The sequence below is a fragment of the Hyperoodon ampullatus genome, assembly GCF_949752795.1.
Source record: "Hyperoodon ampullatus genome assembly, chromosome: 9".
In the NCBI taxonomy this organism is placed as follows: Eukaryota; Metazoa; Chordata; class Mammalia; order Artiodactyla; family Ziphiidae; genus Hyperoodon; species Hyperoodon ampullatus.
The window spans coordinates 65,728,856-65,751,629 of record NC_136922.1 but is presented as its reverse complement, the minus strand read 5'-3'; the positions used below and the strand labels follow the sequence as shown (position 1 = coordinate 65,751,629).

Below are 22,774 nucleotides of genomic sequence, written 5' to 3'. Positions count from 1 at the left end.
TGGCAGGCAGAAGAATCCTTAAATTTGAAGCCATGGAGACCTGAAACCATACTGTGTTCAGAGAACTATTTCCTGTACCTGCCATGGCATTGGGTGGGGATGCTGGAGAGGGAAGCTCTAAATAGATAAAAAACAATACTGATCATCCCAAATGATTGCAGCCTGATTCTTCAAGCATCCAATTTCCCAGAAATGATTGTGAACTCATACTCTGATAAAAACATCTTGAAGGAATGGTTATACTTCTTTTGAGTACTGGGGCATATTGCCTAATCATCTCTCAAAGAATCTCTTAAAGAATGAGACCCAAGGGACTTCCCTGGTGGTGCAGTGGTTAAGAATCCACCTGCCAATACAGGGGACACGGGTTCGAGCCCTGGGCTGGGAAGATCCCACATGCTGTGAAGCAACTAAGCCCGTGCGCCACAACTACTGAGCCTGCGCTCTAGAGCCCGCGTGCCACAACTACTGAAGCCTGTGCACCTAGAGCCCGTGCTCCGCAACAAGAGAAGCCACTGCAGTGAGAAGCCTGTGCACCGCAACGAAGAGTAGCCCCTGCTCGCTGCAACTAGAGAAAGCCCACGCACAGCAACGAAGACCCAAAACTAAATAAATAATGAATTTATTTTAAAAAAAATTTGTCTGCAAAAAAAAAAAAAAAAGACAAAAAATAGAATGAGACCCAAAATATTGCAAGCATAACTAATTTCCATTCCTGGGATGCCTGGCTTTCCTGTAATCAAGAGAATTGGAAATGTGATGTGTTTCATCAAAGGCTCAGTATCCCCAAGAGGAAGCTATAACTGGTGAAATTCCTGTAGAGAAAGGGAAGTCCTGACGACGGAGGCCAAGGCAGAAGGAGTGGCTATATGTTTAGCACAGGATAATACAAACCACGGAAGAGAGGACGGAGCCTCAGGAAGGTATTCCCGGGCTTCAGAATTACTCACTGTTCAGTGCCAGGGAACAGACAGTTTAGACCTTACTGGGCCACCTCCCTGAAGGAGTGCATGATACTTAACAAAGCATGCCTCGAGTAAGCAGGAACTTCTGAACTCTAATCCCAGCTACTGACTCATAGTTGACATTGAGAAAAGCTCCTCTTTCCCTCTATAGCCCTCTGGCTATTAAAAACAAAACAGCAACTATCACCACCAAAATGTATTCTAAACTCCTGTCACACAGATGTTTGGGTTAACTCACTAATGAATGATCCTAAAGTCCTCCATATAAATGATTTTCCCGCTTTCAGAAATAAATCACCACATAAACATAGTCTAGAAACGTGTGATATGTATCCCTTTAAATTTCTGAAGCTGTGGAATTCTTTCTTTACCAGTCACTAGACTTGTGGTTGCCTTTTGAGAAAAGTGTGCAATGACTCAAGTAAGAAATGCTACAACGAACAACACATAAATACTCTCTTCCCAAGCTACCAGGTTTATTTTTATGATAAACTGTGAATCCATGCCTTTCTTTTCTCTTGAATGTGATTAAAGCCATTTTTATTGCCAGGTGTATCAGAGAATTCATCTTGAATAATTAGAGCCAGAGACCATTGCCACGTGCATTTGTCTGATTTTTTTAGAAAGTCCTTTAGGAAGGACAGCCGCTAAGAGTTTAATTCTCACCACCAGGAGCTAACTTATTGGTCCTGGGAAGATGACAGTGAGTTGTAATTTGGGTCCTATGTTTGAACATTCTTGTGACCTTGAAGTATGATTTTACTCATAAAGTGACATCAATAAGGCCTCCTTCCCATAAATAACACATTATCATGTTTGGCTATGTTAACACTAAAAACCAAAAATGCTATCAGTGTTGGACCACAGCCCCTCAGAACCACCTTACCCTGCAGGTACATGCAGTGCAGTTATCATAGAGAAAAGAGGATCCATTGTCATAAACATCGCTGCGAAAGAGGCAGCTTCCAAACGGGAGGTCAAATACTTTCCTCTGACCTAGAGGGAAGCAATGGCATAGTGTTAGCAAGACAGAAGCCAGGTATGTCCCACTTCATCATCAATAATTACATCACAGGCGTGTTAAACATTCTCACAAGACCAGCTATTTTGGTGCACAAAAACAGAGCCTTGGGTCAGATGTTCCCAGGGGATCCCCAGGAGTCATGAGTTTAGAGAGTTTTTGCTAAAGAGACTTTGATTCCACACTGAATCCTTTAAGTTCGACAAATCTTTATTATGAGTTCATCATAGTGAAGCAGGATGACTAAGACATCCTATCCTGATAGAGCTCAGTCTACTGGGGAAATACACCCACAAAAGATGATTTCAATACAGCAAGATGGACAGCTCTGGAAAGAAGCCAATCTGGGAACTGTGGGGACAGGGAGGACAAAGAAGACTTCTTGGAGGATGTGATGCCTGAGCTGTATCTTAAAGAATAAATAAAATTATCCAGAAAGTGGGTATTGGCAGGGAAGAGGCAGGAGAAGTCAAGATATCCCAGGAAGGACTAGGATGAGGAAAAAGAACTAATGAGATAGCATCTCAGTTGAAGAAATGATAAGTCCATTAGCATAAAGGGGGACGCTAGCTCAGAGCACAGAGAGGCAGACTCTAACTCCCCCAGGGTCCAACCTTCCACAGGCATCACACCGCTTGTAGAATTACCTTGGTTTCCCCTGACATGAGGATTTGATTGGGGACCCAAAGGACCAAAAAAGCAACCCCGAATAAAGGGTACAATCCAATATCCTCCTTTCTTTCAGTATTTGAGTCTCTCCTCCCTGGATCACATAAAACATCCCTGAAATATTACTTCAATTAAGGACTAAGTTGAGAAGTCAAAGATTAATCATCACTCATCAGATTTATACCCACACTCTTCCTGTAAAAAGGTTAAAAGCAATCTCTATTTATTAGGAGGCCCAATGAAATGCTGAAATACCTATGAGCACATGCTAAATGCTATTCTCAGAATTAGAATTGTTCAAATCAGAGAGACATTTCTGTCTTTTAAGAATTAAAAATAGCTCTGCTTCAACTGAGTATTTTTTTCAAATTGTGATAACCTGGTTTGCCTTTTTCCTATCTTTTATAGATGGTTGGACTGGTGGATTGATACATCAGTAGACTGCTGAACAAAAAGACTCTTCAATGAGTTTATCCCCCTGAACGAATGTGACCAATGGCTTGAATTATCCCTCTAGAAAATGTAAATTTTACCTAAAAATATTGGTGTAAAGCTCTTAGCACGGAGCCTGGTACTCGTTAAACACACCCAATAGGTGGCAGATGATAAGTGTTATAATTATTAGAGGTGGTATAATTCAAATATGATCCTGAGCTGTGTCACCCTAAGAGGTGCACTGGGGGACTTCCCCAGTGGTCCAGTGGTTAAGACTCCACGTTTCCACTGCAGGGAGCACGCATGGGTTCAGTCCCTGGTCAGGGAACTAAGATCCCGCACGTGGCTCAGCGCAGCCAAAAACAAATAAATAAGTAAGAGGTGCACTGGGTACTTTGTGTACACAAACCTCTGATGAGGCTATCGTTGAAAATAAGAAAAGAGAGGAAAAGAATGTTGTCATACAAAAGGCAGAGGTATGTTATGTTGTGTGAATGAATCTCGGTCAAGGGAGGATTGAACAGCAAATCAGTGTCCAACAAGCCAAAAGTCTAATTAGTCTAAGATTTCAGCATCTAGTAAGCATCCCTCTGTTTCCTTTTTATTCCTTTCTGTCTTCTGTTGTGTGGGTATGTTTCTTTTTACTTTCAAAAAACATACAATCTTACTTTAATCCCAAAGTCATCATGGCTCAAAATAAGATAAAACATTCAAAAGAATGGTTCAGAGACTCCATGCATAGCCTAATTTAAGCCATTTCCACATTGTTCTGCAGGGGCTTAGCCCAACTGTAAAAGGTCTCATTTGGAAGAATTATGACTTTCAAGTTTCCTAAGACTTGACGTTCCTTTTGTAGTCTGTCTTATGACCACGAACAGACAGAAAAATCTGCATTCAATACAACAGCCATTGTTCATGTGAGAAACCTCTGACTTGACTCAGAATATCCATGATACCAGCTTCAAAGCATTAATCAAGCCTACTTATCTTCAAGGCCAGGCCCCAAATGACACCTCCTCTGTGATGACTTTCCCACTTAGACAGGACACTGCTTCCACCATGACCCACAGCATGAGAATTTCAACAACAGCCAACTGGCTAATTCTATCCCAGGGGCACAAGAACAAGCTGGCAACCCAAGAAGCACACAAATCAGTGGAAATGCCTTTAGTCAGCCATGTCTAAACAATTCTGCTTTGTTCTTAGAATACCTTTGTATTTACTTTAAAAGTAGGGGTGTGTGTGTGTGTGTGTGTGTATACACAGCAGGAAGGCAAACATTGTTAGATGAAGAATTAGCAGCAGAATCCTCCAAAGAGGAGAAATCTGCCTTAGTTTAACAAGATACTTTTATTTGCCAATTTGGTTGTAGAAAGATAAGGCTTCAAGGTATGGCCATGAGAAGCTGGGAAGGAGGAAGATAAATCAGCAGATGTTTTGGAATTGGGGAAAGCAAGCTATAAAAGAAAAGACAGATATTCAAGGAAAAAGTGTGGACAGTAAGGAAAGGAGACTGGAGCCCAAACAAAAGAGGCAAACAGTGAAATTTTCCGGAAGGCAAAATAGCTAAGACCTTTTAAGAACAAAGGGAGCTTAATAGTTCATTTTATGTTATTCACTGTGCTTCCCTGAAAAGTAATCATCCCCATTGACGGTAAACCTTCAGTGAAATCTGCTACGCAAGCCTTGACTCAATAGAACGATAGAATGTGAAAAGACTAGAGGGGGGCTGTCCCTGAAAGGACAAAATGATGTTGAAGAAGAAGGAAGAGGAAGAGGAGGAGGGAAGGGGGAGGGGGAGGGGAGAATAGAGGAAAGAGAAAGGGAACAAAGAGAGAGAAAACAGCAGAAGCAGAAACACAAAGCCAGTGGTGACTAGAGAAAATATAAGCCATCCCCCAAGGATCCCTGGAGATTCTGGCGGGGATGCTGGATAGTCTATTGTATTCATGTGATGGATCAAGCTACTTTTATTTGAATCTTAAAGAGTCTGACCTCAACTAACTCAAGGACCTAAGGATCACATGGAAGAAGCTGACATAAAGTTTAAACAAAAGCCAAAGAGTGTCATGCTCTAGAGACTCTCCATCATGGGTTGTCTCCTTTCAGTTGGTAACATTCGTGCTGCTCTCCATGTCACCAGGGAAGCTGAGTGTGGGCTTAAGAATCACAGAGACTCATGTTCAGGTGTCAACTTCATAGCTCAATAGCTGTGCTACCTTCTAGGAATCTACTTCCTTCTCAGTATAATAAAACTAAGAATGGCACCTACAGTACACATCAGAATTCTATACTTAGCACCTGTATGTCACAGCCTCTTGAGAAAATTAAATGAGAAAAAGTATATACAGTGTTTTCACATGGTGCCTAGCACATAGTAATTGCTCAAAAAGTAACAGCCAATCCTCCTTTTTTATTGACTATTATTCATTATTCCCTTCCAAACCTCTCGTTTTTGGCATGTTATCCTCCTGCTTGTTTTTGCCTCTAGAAGTATTGGGTTGGCAAAAAAGTTCCTTCGTTTTTTAAGTAAAAATAAAAGACACATTTTTCATTTTCACCAAGAACTTTATTGAACAACGTATTCACCGTTTTGTTCCACTACCTTCTGCCATTTTTCAGGCAACTTCATAATTCCATCTTCCCAAAACTTTTTATCTTTTTGAGCAAAGAACTGTTCCAGGTGTCTTCCAGGCAACTGAAATTTTTTCCATTAAGGGAATTTTGTAAAGACTGAAATAAATGGAAATCTGAAGATGCAATGTCTGGTGAATACAGTGGATGAATCAGAACTTCCCAGCCAAGCTGTAACAGTTTTTGCCTGGTCATCAAAGAAACATGCAGTCTTGCGTTATCCTGATGGAAGATCATGCGTTTTCTGTTGACTAATTCCAGACGCTTTTCACCGAGTGCTGCTTTCAGTTGGTCTAACTGGGAGTAGTACTTGTTGGAATTAATCGTTGGGTTTTACGGAAGGAGCTCATAATAGAGCACTCCCTTCCAATCTCACCATATACATAACCTTCATCACCTTCTTTGGATGAAAACCAGCCTTTGGTGTGGTTGGTGGTGGTTCACTTCGCTTGCCCCATGATCTCTTCCATCCCACATTATTGTACAGTATCCACTTTTCATTGCCCATCACAATTTGTTTTAAAAATGGAACATTTTCATTACATTTAAGTAGAGAATCGCATGCGGAAATACAGTCAAGAAGGTTTTTTTCGCTTACCTTATGTGGAACCCAAACATCAAAGCGATGAACATAACCAAGCTGGTGCAAATGACTTTCAGTGCTTGATTTGGATATTTTGAGTATGTCCTCTATCTCCCGCGTGGTATAACATTGATTGTTTTCAATTTCTCAGTTTGATCGCTATCAACTTCAATCAACTGGTCTACCCTACTGTGGAGCATCGTCCAGTAAGACATCTCCAGCATAAAACTTCACGAACCACTTTTGACACGTTCATGTTACAGCACTTTCTCCATACACTGCACAAATCTTTTTTTGCGTTTCAGTTGTGTTTTTACCTTTTTTGAAACAATAAAGCATAATATGCCAAAAATGTTGCTTTTTTCTTCCATCTTCAATATTAAAATGGCTATACAAAAATTCACCAATTTTGATAAGGTTTTTTTTTTTAAATGCACGCTGATATGACAGCTGTCACAATACAATCTAACAAAAATTTTCGAATGAAGTTAAAGACAACTAAGCACTACTAGAGCCATCATATAGAAAAAACCAAACGAACTTTTTGGCCAACCCAATTACACTATATTCCTCCACGTGTGTTTACTTCACATGCCTTTAAAATACATTCCCACTAAGTGTCAGATGCCCAGTTAAAGATTGTTTCCCAATACTGTTCTCCCCACAAAAATATATTCCTACTAATCATCATATGTCCAATTAAAGATGGTTTCTTCAATACTGTTCTCCCCACAAGGGGCTATTATCCCAGGTTGTCCAGTGTACCAGGTTTACAGATACATGGGAAGACAAGAGAAAAGAAAGCTCTGTGGAGGCCCAGAAGAGAGACAAACTCTGTACACACCTTACACTCGGGTAATCAGAAGAAGGCATTGTCTCTAAGAAGCCACGAAATAGCACAATTTGAGAACCTCAAGATAACAAAGTGGATGACGACTCTCAGCAGAAACTCCAAGAATAAATTACATTGTTCTTTGACCTGAAAACAGTCACTCACCCAAACATTTGGGGCAGCACTGTCCTGGGGGAATGTGGCTAAGGTGCTGAGGACAGGAGAGAATGGGACAGACTTCTCTCACGCACTGTGTCCTGCCTCCCTGAAGAAAAGAGAAAGAGAAAAAAGCACATTTAGAAAAGTACTTGCATATATATATTGTCTAACCAAGATATCTGGAACAAACCTAGGCCTTTCCTGGTGCTGGGTCACTGGGGTGACTGCTTAGATCTGTGCAATTGTCCCCAGGCATCCTCTGATCTTCCCTGTAAGCCCCATGAATGATACCCGTGAGAAGACCGACCACCCCTAAAGAGATGGCCTCAGCATCACCTCTCCCCAGTCACCACCACCTTTCTTTATCTTTTTCCTTCTTAAGACCAGCCAACCATCTCAGTTTGCCTGAGATTTGAGGCTTTCAATACTAAAACCAGGGAAGTCTCAGGCAAACCCAAACAAGTTGGGCTCTCTTTCCAAGCTCAATGCAACAAAGCAACTATTGGGGTTTTACTGAGATGTGTCCTCTTCTGTCCTGCTGACAGCTTCCTCCATGAAGGCTTCCCTTTTGGCCACACCTTAAAGGTGTTGCTAGAGTGGCTCAGCAAGGCTCGGACTTGGGGAAGTTACCAATCTGCTGAAAACGGATATACTGAAAGCCAGTGTTCGGAAGAACCATTCCACTGAAGTCGCCCAGCTAACCAAACCTGTTTCAATCAAGTAAGTAGAAGGTTTATGATTATCGATATTAGAAGGACTGGCAGAGCTTTAGCAGCCTTGGAAGATGTTCTAGAGCCTTCAATTCTTTCCCTGCCCCTCATCTTTGACCCTTTCTGTCCTCCAGCATCTATCACCTCTGACATCCATTCCTTTCTTCTCCTCCTCAGTATCCCTCCTTCTCTGCCCGTCAGCATCTCTCGCCTCTCCAGCATGTGAAGATGAGCATACCAACTCCCCCTTCCCTATCCCTCAGCAGGGACGCCTGTTTTTCCAGCCTCAGCAGCTTGTAACTGAATCTTCAGAAAGCTGGAGCAGAAAAAAAAAAAAAAAAAAAAAGTGCTTTCCAGCCAATTTACATCCAATAACTTTGCAAGGCTCGTGTGAAAACTATCCTGTGCACTATGAATTGCTATCAAATTTGGGAATAATTAAGGTTTTTTCTTTAGAAAAATCAGTAAATTTGGTAGATAGATCACTAGGCAAATGGAATTTCAATGAATTAGCTTCTCTAGGGTTTGAGCTAGAAACCAAACTAGTAGATCCTAAAAAGTACCCATTGTCTCAAGCCTGGAATTTTTATCTCGAGAGACCTCAGGAAATGAGGAGCTCACACTTCAAAGAGTCCTGGGCCTCACAAGGGAAAGATTCCCTCGTGGCGTTTCCTCACACCTTCTCCAGCACTTTCTGTATTAACACCAGACATTAGCCGTCTGGATCCTTCCCGTCCTAGCATACTACTGTCGCCTGTTGTTTCTACTTTCCCTTCCTGTTCTTACCATTTTCATCATGATAGTTTATTTTTTGGTAGGAATGGATGAAAAGGGTAGGGCACGTTATGTCTTTTTAATTATTTATTATTTTTAAGCCACTTTAATGTTGGCTTCTTCCCCAAACCAATAGAAAACACACGAAAATACCACAAAAAGCTCTTCTGTTGTTTTTACATTATTTCCAGATCAGCAAGAATCGCTAAAATCTCCTAGGAATCCCTGGCTGTTCTCAGTGAGGTTCCTCACTCAACTCTGCATAATCCTGAAGTCTGGCCTTTCACCAGACTTCAGAGGCGCATAACCTGAGTCTAGGTCCTACTGTGAGGTCTGCCCCAGCTTATACATAAACCACAAAAGTCAAATCTAGAGGGAGGACAGAATGCTCTCTTTAGCTTTTAATTTCGAAGAAGTTCATCTGCCAGCAACTTCCTAAAATCATGAAGCCTTGGGCCACACGAGGTTGCCTGGGTGTCAGCTTCTCTTAGGTGCACAGAGAATGTATTCTTTTCATGGATATTCTCTGTTCTTGTTGGATAAGCATCTATTTTTCAACCATATTTTAAAATTAAAATTTAAGAAAAATATTGCATAACTGCATAGCCGTTAACTTGTCCAACACACTGGAAAGCTGGCCAAAGACTGTGTGTACTCCAGTAATTTTCCTTACAATGAGGTCAAAGAGCGAATTTTGCATACATAATACAACTGCAGTTTGTGTTTCCCAAGAGTCTGTTAAAGTAACCTGAACTCCAATCTGGGTTTGCTGATTTGGTCAGGTTTTATTTTGTTTGGGTTGCAGTATTGTAGCATAGCCCAAGTCCCAAGGCTGCATTCCAATTAATACCTCCAAAGAAAGTCCCAGGCCCTTTCGGCTCACAACCTGCTTCTGTGATTTCAACTCAGCAGGGACTCTGGTTAAACTATAAGCTGGGGCTCTGCTGTAAACTAAGAAAGTTAAAATAGCAGAAATAAATATTTCTGGTTCTGAAAATATACTAATTCCTATTGTAACCGCACTAACTCAGGCTCTATCAGATTATTGCCATCGCTTTCTAATTGGCTTCCCTGCCTCAACTCTCCTGCATTAAACCATCCTGGGAGGCTCAATATCTTCAAGACTCCTTTCCAGCATCCAACCATTGTTTCATTCTTTGATCAAAGATTTATTCAAGGTCTACCATATGTTGGGGATACAGCAGTGAATATAACATACAAAAATCATTCTTTATGGAGCGTGCCCCCATGCTAAGCTGGAAGATGACTTACCACTGCATTCAGGAGGAAGTTCAGCCCACTTAAGCTAAAAGTCAATGTAGAAGTGAGTATGTGTGTGTAGAATTCTTTTTCTCCTGACACAGAGCCCACCTACATTCCTCAGACTCCCTTGCAGCTAGGGGTGGTCAACGGGAGGTAGATGGAAATAATGTAAAACACTTCCAGACCTGACTCATAAAAATCTCTCCCATTCAAAGCACCATGCTCTCACTTTCTCTCCCTACTGGAAGGAGAGCCAGCTGAATGGTGAGAACAGCAAGAACCTTGCAACAAAGTGAAAGAGCCTGCTTCTCTGAGTCACCATATGGAAATCTACCCACTAAACACATGCAAGGAACTGTTAAATGAGGAAGAAATAAATTTTATTTTGTTAAAACACGCAGATGCATTAGTTCTTCGTTACTGCAGTTAGGCTACTTTGTCAAGATACCCCATAATCTTCTCTCCCATCTCCTTTCCTCCCAACACCAACACAGAGAGGGTTCCTGTGTATCTTGTTTCTTTCCTGTCCCCAAGCACATCTTATGCCTTCTATCTTCTTTCTACATGCCTCTTTCCCTGTCTCCCCCATCATTAACCCCTATGGAAATCGGGCTTCACTCAAGGTCTATTTCACACCTCTTCTCATCTGTGAAGTCTTCTAGATGCCTTCATTTCCCAGTAACCTCCTCCATCTTCCCATACCTCTTCATTTCTCATCTGTACTCCTGTATTTTTGACACATACATAAACGTTTAACCCTGAGAGACAACACTGGTTTTGCCTCTAAGCTAGACTATGGTATGGGCAGGAACCAGTCCTTTGAGCCTAATATCTTTCAAGAGAGTAATGGGGGCTTCCCTGGTGGCGCAGTGGTTGAGAGTCTGCCTGCCGACACAGGGGACACGGGTTCGTGCCCCGGTCCAGGAAGATCCCACATGCCGCGGAGTGGCTGGGCCCGTGAGCCATGGCCGCTGAGCCTGCGCGTCCGGAGCCTGTGTTCCGCAACGCGAGAGGCCATAACAGTGAGAGGCCCGCATACCGCAAAAAAAAGAGAGTAATGGGCTCAAGGAAGCATCTCAGTAAAAATTCGTTGAACGAAATGAAAAGCCGCCACACAGAATGAGCTCCAGAATCCAGATGAATTTTTCAGAGCACTTTAACTACAGGGTGCTGATCAGATGGCAGAGTTCAGGGCTGTCGGCATCCCCTTACCTTTGTATCTCCTTGGGTTTTGAATATTTTGGGTACCAATTAAATGTTGGTGCTGATACTTCAAAAAGCAACACTCAACTTCAATTTGTAAAGCTGGTAGGATTCCTAGTATCCCATGTTTTTGTCAAATGTTTGAAAATTTCTAAATGGTTAAAATGCATAGGGACTAATGACTATTCCCATCTGGTCAACAAGAAAAGGCAAGCTAGGAACTTCCACCATACTGGTGAGTTACAATTTTCACCATTTGCCATTCCTTGAGAAGGCAAGTGGTCCTTTGTTCTAATTACATATGTGAGTGCTTCTCCGAAAGTAGCTGTTTTTAAAAGAAAGACATGAAACTTGTTCCAGGTCTATTTTCTTATTTTTGTTTTAGCTGATTTAGTCAAGAACACAATTGCTCTGTGTCAAAGTTTACCCTAGAGCAAGAGTTCTGTTGTATAATAATAATAAAAAAAATCTATCTTCCTGAATATAGTGATGAGTGCAAGATGATAAAACCACAGCCATGTGCATGCAGGATGCTTCTCCCTCCCCTGAGGGCTGCTGAGAATTGGGGGCTGGAAACCTTTCTGTAGCATGTGACATGGCACTCATCCCTTGACCAGGAAACAGAGTGTGGGCCCCTAATGGGAGGCGGGGGGAAGCACAGCAGTGCATTGCTAACCGGTTACAACCAATCAGCTACACTCAACCACATTCTGGAGAGGTTTTTTCCCAATGTGCAATTGCTTGAAGAAAATGGACTTCTCCATTGATTCTAGATAAACATGGGGAAAACGGGAGAGAAAAACTGGAGGGGTTAGTGTAGCGGAGAAACACATCTTGGGTGCAAAGAGTTCATGTGTGACCCATAACTCTGACATCATAATAGCCAGTGGTATAAAGCTGACTTGTGAGCAGAGTACCAACTCTGAATTCCAGGTTCGGTCAAACATCTTTCCCCAAAGAAATGGATGTCCGTATCCATGCCTCTCTTCAACCTGGAAATTTATTTTGGTGAAGTTGCGGAGCATGACAATTACTCCAGGGGTAAAGGACTTGGTATTTGGCTTCCCCTGTTCTTGGCCAGTGCAGAACAGGAAATCCAAGCAGAAGATAGGCAGCAGGAGAGCTGTGAGGCTGAGGGATCAGAAGTAGAGTGGACAAAGGCAGAGATGTCAACTGCAAATCAGAGTGGGTGATAAGCCCACTATGATGGGAGAGAGAGAGAAAGAGAAAGCTATACATAGATACACACACACTACATAGGCATGTATGTATACACCACATGGCATAATAATTTGTGTGGGAGGTTGTGAGACTTACCCACTAGACTATGGCTTTTCAACCTTGGCATTATTGATGTTTTGAGTCAGATAAGTCTTTGTTTCAGGAGGCCATTGTGTGCATCGTAGGATGTTTAGCAACATCCCTGGCCTCTGTTCACTAGATGCCAGTATCTCCCTTCATCCCCTGGTTGTTATAAACAGGAACGTCTCCAGACACTGCCAAATGTCCCTGGGGGACAAAATCAATTCCAGTTGAGAACGACTGCACTAGACCAATGTTTTCGCAAGCCACAGTCCAGGAATCTGCATTTTTAATAACTTTCCCAGCTGAGTTGGATGCTGCTGTCCAAGGCACTGCATTTTGCAAATGCCTCACTAACAGGAGCTTCCAGCGAGCAGGGATTAAGGCTTATTTCTCTTGTGAGTTTCTCCAGCAGCTAGTGCACATCATAGCTTGTAACATGTGATCAAGACACGTGTTCTGAATGATGGAGAACATTTTTCAGGTGGAGGAGTTCTCTCTGAGAGAAGAATCGGGCCCCATTTCACCTCTCTGGTAGCTGAAGGCCACTTTTATTCAGGCTTGTGGAGGAAGAGGGCAGGATGGAAGGAGTGGGAGACTGTGATGGATGGGGTTGAATTGTGCTTCTCCAAGGCATCTGTGCTGAGTCCGACTCAGCCTTTATCATCACCATCTGTGTGGATCCTGGAGACGTTCTAGCCCGAGAAGCTGAACATTATGCTATGCATGGGTTTTTGTTTCCAAGTCATAAAACAAAACTCAACTTCGATTCTACACAGAGAGTCAAGGATATGTCAGCAAAGCTTGGCCAAGACATTTATTTTGTCCCATGAAAATCTTGTGCAAACAATGACCCCTGAGAGGTGCCCACTGGGCTGATAAAAACAAAAACCTTTTTTTTTCCTTCACAGTCAGAAAATCAAGACCTGCTTTAAGAATCGGCCTGAGCCAAATTCCTTTTATTTTTCCCATCAATTAATGTTTCTAAGTCCAATTGTATTGTTGTTCATATTGTTGTTTTGGTTTCCTACTGCTGCTGTAACAAATTACCATACAGACTTAGTGACTTAAAACAGCACACATTTATAATCTCACAATTCTGGAGGTCAGAAGTCTGAAATCAATTTCACTGGGCTGAAATCAAAGCGTCAGCAGGGTTGCATTCCGTCTATAGACTCTAGGGAAGAATCTGTTTCCTCGTCTCTTCTGGCTTCTAGGCGCTGCCTGCCTTCCTTGGCTCATGGCCTCCTTTCTCCGTCACCAAAGCCGTCAGTGTAGCATCTTCAAATCTCTCTCTGACCCTGGCCCTTGCTTCTGTTACCACATCTCCTCTGACTCTGACCCTCCTGCTTCCCTTTTATAAGGAGGCCTGTAAAAAGGGCCCATCCAGATAATCCAGGATAATCTCCCCATCTCAAAATCCTTAACTTAATCATATCCACAAAATCCCTTTGGCCATATAATGTGACGGTCACAGGTTTGGGGGATTAGGATGTGGACATCTTGGCAGTCAGGGAGCCATTATTCTGCCTAACAAAATTATTAGTAAAGAAATGACATTTAATTTCACTGTACAGTCCCAGATGTAATATTCCAGGTCTAATGTCACTACAACACACTAGAATAACCTGTTCTATCAGCCTTTCCCTCACTGAACAAGCCAGTTTTTCAGAAAGGAAAAGATAGCCAGGAATCTCAATTTAAACCCCGGTCATATGATTGCTGAACTGAACAAATTCATCACTTCCTGTGTGTTCTTCCTATGCTCATCTCTAGTTATTTCATTCTACCTTTGAAGGTCACCTTTGAAGGTGACATTCAATCCAGACAATTTGATTTTCTCACCTTATTCACTCTCTCCTTATTGTCACAGGCCGCGATCGTAAGTGCTGCTGGACGTCTTCAGGAGCAACTTTTTTTTTTTTTGTGCAGTACGCGGGCCTCTCACTGTTGTGGCCTCTCCCGTTGCGGAGCACAGGCTCCAGACGCACAGGCTCAGCGGCCATGGCTCACAAGCCCAGCCGCTCCGCGGCATGTGGGATCTTCCCGGGCCGGGGCACGAACCCGCGTCCCCTGCATCGGCAGGTGGACTCTCAACCACTGTGCCACCAGGGAAGCCCCAGAAGCAACTTTCTGGTGTTAAGGAAGGAGGACACCCACCCTGTTTGCCAACAGGTCTCTTCAGGGCCCTTAAACTGAAGTTCCCACCAAATTGTATGACATGTCACCCTCTGGTCCATGCCAGTGAGCCCTGCAGGAACTTGAGTGTCCTCTGATGGCCAGACAGATGACTCCCAGAGAGTTTGACTGTGTTCATCCTATTCAGAGATACTTTCAGGGAATTACAGAGAAACTCCTGCATGGCCTCAGCTGGGTGGGGGGGGGTGGGTTGTGTGGTACCACAGCCAGGCCTCCCCTGCTGCCAGCTCAAGGCTTATTTTCAGCAGCTGCCCAGGTGAGCAGGCCCAGCCCAGCTGTGGAGACAGCAGTGGACTTCAAGGGCCCACGGAGGTGGAGTCAAAGGTCATAATTTTGTGAAATAAATATTAGAGTCATAAATAAATAGGTGGTGTAAATGTGTTTATTATTCCTTCACTAACACCGTTTTCAAAGGGGGTTTCCGTTTTGTGTTTGCTTAAGCCTCATATTTAAAGGTAAAATTCATGTCTTCCTCTTTGAGTCCTTGTTCTTAGCTCTTTCTTGTCACTTAGCTGAATGGCAGGGCTTTGTTTTGTTTGTTTGTTTGTTTGTTTTTAATGTTTCTGCGTTGAAAAAGAAAATTTCAAACTTCTTCCTCTTCCCCAAACACAGCTTTCCACGCAGGCAGACACACAAATCACTGATAAGACTGGGATACTGCTAGAGACAAATTCCAACTGGTTGGGGGTTTCCACAAGTAGTTTACTCCTTTCTTTGTCGATTATAGAAGCAGGAAGATAAGACCACCCTAGAGGACCGAGATCTCTGAGCAAATGCCCTGAAACATGAGGGATAAGGAAAGAAAGCCCTGGGAATTAGAGCAGATTTGCCAGCCCTGGTTCGTTTGGTGTCTGCAGGTAGGTACTGAAGGCTGAGGGACAGTTGGGAGCAGAAGTGATCTGCCCTGAAGGATGCGATGCCTCTTTCCAGGGCTCAGTGAGCAAAGAGGTAGGACTTGCTGATAAGGGCCCTGAGAATCTGGCCCTGCCTTACTGGCAAGCATGGGGGTTCCCTCTCTGAAACAATCAATAAATAAACAAACAAATCCACAGGAGAACACCCTCCTGATGTTTCAGATTCCCAGAGACCTCCCAGACCACCCCGGTAGAACATTTCTCAACTGCCATCCAAAGGAAAAAAAAACAGCAAAAGAAAGAAAGAAAAGAGCCCTTTTCCTTTTCTTGCCATTTTTATCAAAGTTCAACCTTTCATCATCATGTAGGTAGTCAAAGCTGTTACAAGCCTACTGCTGACACATCAAACGCTTTATCTACAGTCTGGCCCAATTCCAGGGAGATGAAAAGCACGATCATTCAGAACTCACACCTCCTGTGAGTTATGAGCCATTCCCGAAAGGAAGGAAATAACACCATTGTGCAGGAGAAAGGGCATTTTTCATGTTCCCCAGGCTGTCTACACCGCAGCAAAGTTGGATATGCAATAAGGAGGAAGCCATACGAAAGCCTCTGATGGACGCAAGCGTCTCTAGAAATACTGACCCACAGACAGAAACCCAAGCATTGCTGATGGACTGCTCCTCTAAAACCTTTCCATTGACCTTTAAGTTTTGGCCACCAGAAATACTTCATGGATACCACATGCTTCGTATATTGTTTTATTTTGTTTCCACAATCTTTCGTTTGGATTTTGGCATCATTTGCCCAAACTGGGTTGAGAGTTCACTGAGGGTAGAAGCTATGTTCATCTTTCTTCTGACTTCCTCAAGTACTTCTGTCTTTCTCAAGTACTTCTGTCTTCCCAGCTCCACAGCGAGACCACAGTAACGTCAGAAGTGTTTGGTTTTCAGTTAAACACCTACTTGTTGGGTTGACAGTTAAAACTGGAATAACTCAAAAACGTTTGTGCTCCAGTAATGTTTCCTAAGGCCCCAAAATATCTGTTGCCTTGAAATAAACTAATCTTAATTAAGATAAATTTGGATCCCCTTATTGTATTGACAAAATGAGACTTAGAAGTCTTTGAGATATTTCATAAATATAGTATGACTGAACACACTACAGAAAAATAAGATTACATTTAAACTTTGTTTTAATTTCTGAATAGCAATTGATGAGGCACAGCATTTTGGCTTTTGTTCATCCATGCAACACACATTTGAGTGTCTGTAACGTTAGACACTGTGGTCTTTAAATGAAAATTTTCAGAATCTCCATTCAATATACATTACTATGTGCAGTTCTCTACTTTGTATCAAGTGACAATTCCCTAAAATTCTAACAAAATCTAAAATGATATGAGTACAATAATCATGGAGTCCAGTAAACACTCTGGCCTCCATCAGGGGACACTGTCCAGGGAGACTAGAGGTTACTGGAACTATTCATTCAAACTAGTGATGCCCCCTGGGTACTGGTCTTGTCAACCAATTCTAAGTTTGTGTTTTGAGACAATCAGGCTGTAACTCAATCTTGGCAAGCTTTTGGGATAACAGCAATCTAGGCCCAATATGATCAAAGGAAATGCGTACAAGCTGTTGGAAACAGCTGTGATGGAGGGCTCCCAGCTCGTGTTCTGACATGTTTGGGCAAGTCCAGTGAAAAAGAGAGGTTCACCTGTTTGTCTTCTTGTGATAGCAAACCCCATCTTAAGGGAGGAAGAGATGCAGCACAACAGAATCCCCTAGTTACAGAAGGAAGGTATTACTGTAAACATAGCTTGGCATCTGTCACTCAAGTCATCCCAAGTCTACTGCCATGGATGTCCATGTTGGTCCTGGGGAAGAAAGATGCTGAAAGTAAAGCCTAAAAGAACTGTGAATTATTCAAGTACAGGCCCACTGATTTGGGATTCCTATAATTGAGTAAAACACACAAAAAGGAAAATGGAATTGGTCCTTCTTTCCCACTTCCCCTCCACACTGCTTGTCGTTGGAGGCCTCCAGGATATTAGTGGTATTGTGTAATTCAAGAGGGGGTAAGCAGTATCTATGCCAGGCTGAGAATCAAAGTGCCTGGAAAAATGGTGGCAATGCCAAACAGAGGGGACAATGGCAGACAGACATGGGAGAAGATGGAATCTCGTCCAGCACAGAAAAGAGATATTTCCTCTATTACTTTCTAGGAAGGCTGGCCATCTTCCTAGAAAGATGATCAGTGTGGGCAATATCTAGTATAAAATAGCACCTATAGACAAAGCATAGGTATATTCTCTGGCAAATGGATTCATATATTGGCCAGGCAGAAAGAGGAAGTGTTTGGCCTCTTGTAGAAACAATGAATTATGTTAAATCGAGCTTCTCCTGGAATAATCTTAGGTGACATTCAGAAGCATTGTCTTATAGTCCTGGCCAGAATATGCTTCAGAGAAGCCAGAAGAGAGTAGGTACCTCAGAGAGGCAGCAGCTGGGTGAACACTTTACCAGGTCATGTACGAGGTCTGAGTGGACAGCAGCTCTATAACAATACGACAATATGCCTAGCAACCCCCGAGGTTTTTAATCTCAGAAGGATGAAGAACAATAGATGGGACAGGTCAAATCCTTAACCCTAGAAAAAGGAATGAAAAAAAAGTTCTACCTGAGCAACACGATTAGTACCTTATTTCAGAAAATGATACAGAAAAGACAGCAGTTCAGGCAATAGCTAGGACAAAAGTTCAGGGGCTTGCTGGAACTACCCTAAATGCTTCAGTGAAAACCAAGGACAGTTTCCATGGTTCCTGTGAAGCTAATGGCAGAAGACTGGAAGGCCACCTTTGATTGAAATTCAGGGGAAGGCCGATCCACTTAAAATACCTGTCAGGACTTTAGCGGTGAGTGGACCAGAGACAAGCAACTCAGAACACACACAGGGGCTCTCTTTAAAGACCAGTACTGAAGAGGAATATTTGAGGAGTAAATGTCCAAGACTCAGGGAGGCAGTGTTTCAGAAATACCGACCATTTTAGGGACTTCCTTGGTGGTGCAGTGGTTAAGAGTCCGCCTGCCGGTGCTGGGGACAGGGGTTTGAGCCATGGTCCGGGAGGATCCCACATGCCGTGGAGCAACTAGGCCCATGTGCCACAACTGCTGAGCCTGTGCTCTGGAGCCTGCGAGCCACAACTACTGGGCCCGTGTGCCACAACTACTGAAGCCCACGTGCCTAGAGCCAGTGCTCGACAACGGGAGAGGGAACCACAGTGGGAAGCCCGCGCACCGCAATGAGGAGTGGCCCCTGCTCGCTGCAACTAGAGGGGGCCCACAGGCAGCAACAAAGACCCACGCAGCCAAAAATAAAATTTAAAAAATAATTAAAAAAAAGAAATATCCACCATTTTATTATACCAGGTCAACTAGAGGATGATGGCAGTGTCTTGAAAACAAGCAGATTAAGTGAAAGTTTACATACTGAAGGTGGAACATCCAGCCCTTTTTTGACCAGGAAATCTAGAAGGTCACTTTTTAAATTGACTATGCTATGTATAAAGAGCTTCATCAACTACTAAAGTTTGGATGCCAAGGTCAGAGAACTGATATAAACAAGTAGCTCAAACTATATGACCAACTCATGATAAGAACATTCCTAGTTCAGATTGGTTGAATACATTTTTAATCTGAAGAGTGTCTGACATATTCTCAATTGTGTAGATTATAGATAATGCCTTTGCAGTGAAGGATTTCCCTTAATTTTTACATAAGATATAAAATTTTATGTGTTCTAAGTAACTATCTGATAAGGTCTGTTCAGGGACTCTGTGAGTGAGACACCAAAACAAAATGTTTCCACCTCCCCTCCAAAAATTGCGAAGGTGGAAAATATACTTACATTTATGTTGTACATTTTACTTAAAATACATCTTGTGTGGGGCTTCCCTGGTGGCGCAGTGGTTGAGAGTCTGCCTGCTGCTGCAGGGGACACGGGTTCGTGCCCCGGTCCGGGAAGATCCTACATGCCGCGGAGCGGCTGGGCCCGTGAGCCTTGGCTGCTGAGCCTGAGCGTCTGGAGCCTGTGCTCTGCAACGGGAGAGGCCACAGCAGTGAGAGGCCGGCGTACCGAAAAAAAAAAAAAAAATCTTGTGCAAAAACATACACTCATGTGCAATGACTATTTTGTGTTTTTGTGCTGGGAAGATGTTTCCAGTGGTTTAGGACAAAGACTATGATCCACTGACCTTCTAACTGGTTTAGCCTGAGGTAGCCTTTAGGCTCAAGTCTCACTCCCTCTTTTGCAAACCCTCCCAGGGAGACTAAGTTTGAAGTCACAAATGGCCCATTCTCTGGGATCAATTCTGCCTAGAAAATGGTTGCCCTCATTTAATAAAATATGCTATGGGCAACCACAAAATCCATAGTCCTCAAAGGGTCTAATAAGTTTTACTTTCAAAAAAAGAGAAGTTCTTAACACTTGCAAATGAAAGGAGCAGTATTGCACCAAAACTGTGCATAGCAAATATTTTAAATGGTTCTCTTCACAAACATTCCTAACTCCAAAGGGTAACAGGAATGAAGGAGGAGAGCCTCAGATACACATGTATCCCAATGTTTTGGGCAAAAGACTGCAAACCCTAATGAAGAGGCCATTTCCTTCATCGAATACTTAGATGTGAGGTCTCTGCACTGAAACAGTCTCTCAGAACTCCAAATCTGATCTATTATTAGAGTTGTAGAACTAACAATATCCATGCATGTGGAAACGATACCAAATTCCTGATAATGGTTGATGAATCAAAAATCTGGGGGAAAGGGCTTCCCTGGTGGCGCAGTGGTTGAGAGTCCGCCTGCCGATGCAGGGGACACGGGTTCGTGCCCTGGTCTGGGAAGATCCCACATGCCGCGGAGTGGCTGGGCCCGTGAGCCATGGCCGCTGAGCCTGCGCATCCGGAGCCTGTGCTCCGCAACGGGAGAGGCCACAACAGTGAGAGGCCCACGTACCGCAAAAAAAAAAAAAAAAAAAAAAAAAAATCTGGGGGAAAATAATGACTTTTTAAATGTTTATGAAATCCTAGTTCATGAAGGCATGAACCTTCACTGCCTCCCTGTGCCTAAGCTCAGTACAAACACGGGAAGTTTCCAGAGTCTAAATTTAGAAGGAAAACTGGAAACCCACATGGTTCAAAGGAACAAATCCTGGGGTTAAGGGCCCCCTCCCACCCCGGTTGATCCCATACTACTTTGCACTCAACTTACTTTACTTCTCTAAGTTTCAATTTCTTCATCTGTAAATTAGAAAAAAACAACAGTGGCCCACTCTCACAAATTCATATAAAGAATAAGATGATGGAGGTAAAGGTTTTAGCTCCGTGTCTGGTACACAAATAAGTGCTCATTAAATGCTTAGTTCTTACGAATACATAGGGTCAAATTAATTTTAAATCCCAGCCAGCTCCATAAATTAACAAATGTGTGACCTTGGGCAGTTTATTTAATCTGAGTCTTGGTTATTTAGTGAATGGCATTTACTAAACAATGCCATTTTCCTTACAAAGCTATTGTGAAAATTTTACAAGTGAATGTACTTGAAGTGTCTTGCAGAACTTAATCTATAAAAGTTACTGATAAAAATGAACCTTTGGCACCTTCAACCCCACCCTGCTCTCTTTAGGATTAGCCATTCAAAGTATGTTTCACTGGCCCAGAGAACAGGGCTGTGAAAGGTACAGGGCTGCGGTGACTTTTCCTCTGAATTAGTTGGAGAACATTTGTGTTTTCCTTGGCACCAGGAACACATGGAGTAGTCTTTGGGGTGCACAGTAGTGTATGCATCGCCCATGTATTTGCATAAAATTTCAAAGCACTTTCTTGACATATGCAGTATGACAGCCTCTGTCACAATGTATTTATATAAGTTCTGTGCGGATTTTATAAAATAAACTTGCAAATGTTTGTTTTCCTAAGGAGGGGTGTGTTTGGGGGTTGGTAGGGATAATCATTTCATCTCCCTCTAGAAGGTAATACATGCTGGCATGCTCCCTTGCTCCATGATCACACATAGGCTGGTGTTCACTATGAATACGTGAGGCAACCCCACTGATATAGTAGGTCACTGTACAACCATTTTAAAAATGCTTTTTCTGTAAAAAACAGCATTGATGGGCGCCATAACCACAATCCACCTGAGGTCTAGAGGGAAGGATAAAAGAATTGGCTGTGATTTCTAGCACACTGAATCCCGCAGGCAAATTGTCATACCCCCAGCTGGCTGTCCATCTTTCCAATGAAGGAGTTAGCCAGATGTGAAAGACAATGGCAATTCCTTACCAACACACGCCAACATTTACCTCAGCCTTCTTTCAGACCACTGGAAGGATTTTCTGGATTGGCCAAATCTCTCCATCAAAAGTATCAAGGTAATTGATATTCAATTATCTCCTATACCATTTCCTAAACTAGTACTTTGTGGAATCCTGTTTCATAAGAGGTTAACTAGGGGTTCCATGACATGAGACTCCTGCCAAGAAATAAGTAAGGTTGTGTTAAACAAAGTTAAATAGGATTTTTTATTGCAGGTCTTTTCTTATCCTGTAATTCATATGAATAGTCAACAGGGAGAATATAGGAGACGGTTTCTCAAGCTTATTTGACCACAGAACCCTTTTGTCATGGCACCTGGACATATTCTGGTACAATATAAGGAGGAAAACAATTTGGAAAATGCTAGTCAACTTCAACTTACTACTGTATGTCTATCCTAAGAATTTACAGCTATAGAATCCTTCCTCCTTGTTGCAAATTTCTTGATGACAATTTTAGGTTAAACAAGTCCTTATATTGAGCAATCAGTATTCCTTAATTGAACAACCAATTCTACTCCCCAAAGCCTTCCCCTCCATAATTACTATATTAAATCATATGCTCTTCAAATTCAATTTAAGATTTAATTTTTATAGATTCCAAAAACCACACTGACAGTGTCTGTTGGTTGGTTGGTTTTGTTGATTTTTTTCAGGATTATCTTGATTTTTTTCAGAACTTTTATACATGTTACAATAGAAAAACAAGAATTCTAGGCTTCAACATGGCTCTTTTCCAGTTCTGTAAACCAGGTCACCCTACCAATGTCTGGCATTTCGAAAATATTTATAAATACC

At 42.5% G+C, this 22,774-nt stretch overlaps 1 protein-coding gene across 2 annotated transcripts in view; it reads right to left on the bottom strand.

Moving 5' to 3' along the window:
- Positions 1–22,774, bottom strand: part of BMPER (BMP binding endothelial regulator) — a gene marked incomplete at both ends in the record, with an annotated part of 250,484 nt that overhangs the window by 103,014 nt on the left and 124,696 nt on the right. For both annotated transcript variants that reach the window (XM_079711187.1, XM_079711188.1), the window contains 2 exons: positions 1,852–1,961; positions 7,305–7,404. In XM_079711187.1, coding sequence (XP_079567313.1) covers positions 1,852–1,961; positions 7,305–7,404 — 210 coding nt within the window. The remainder of the gene's footprint in view (positions 1–1,851; positions 1,962–7,304; positions 7,405–22,774) is intronic.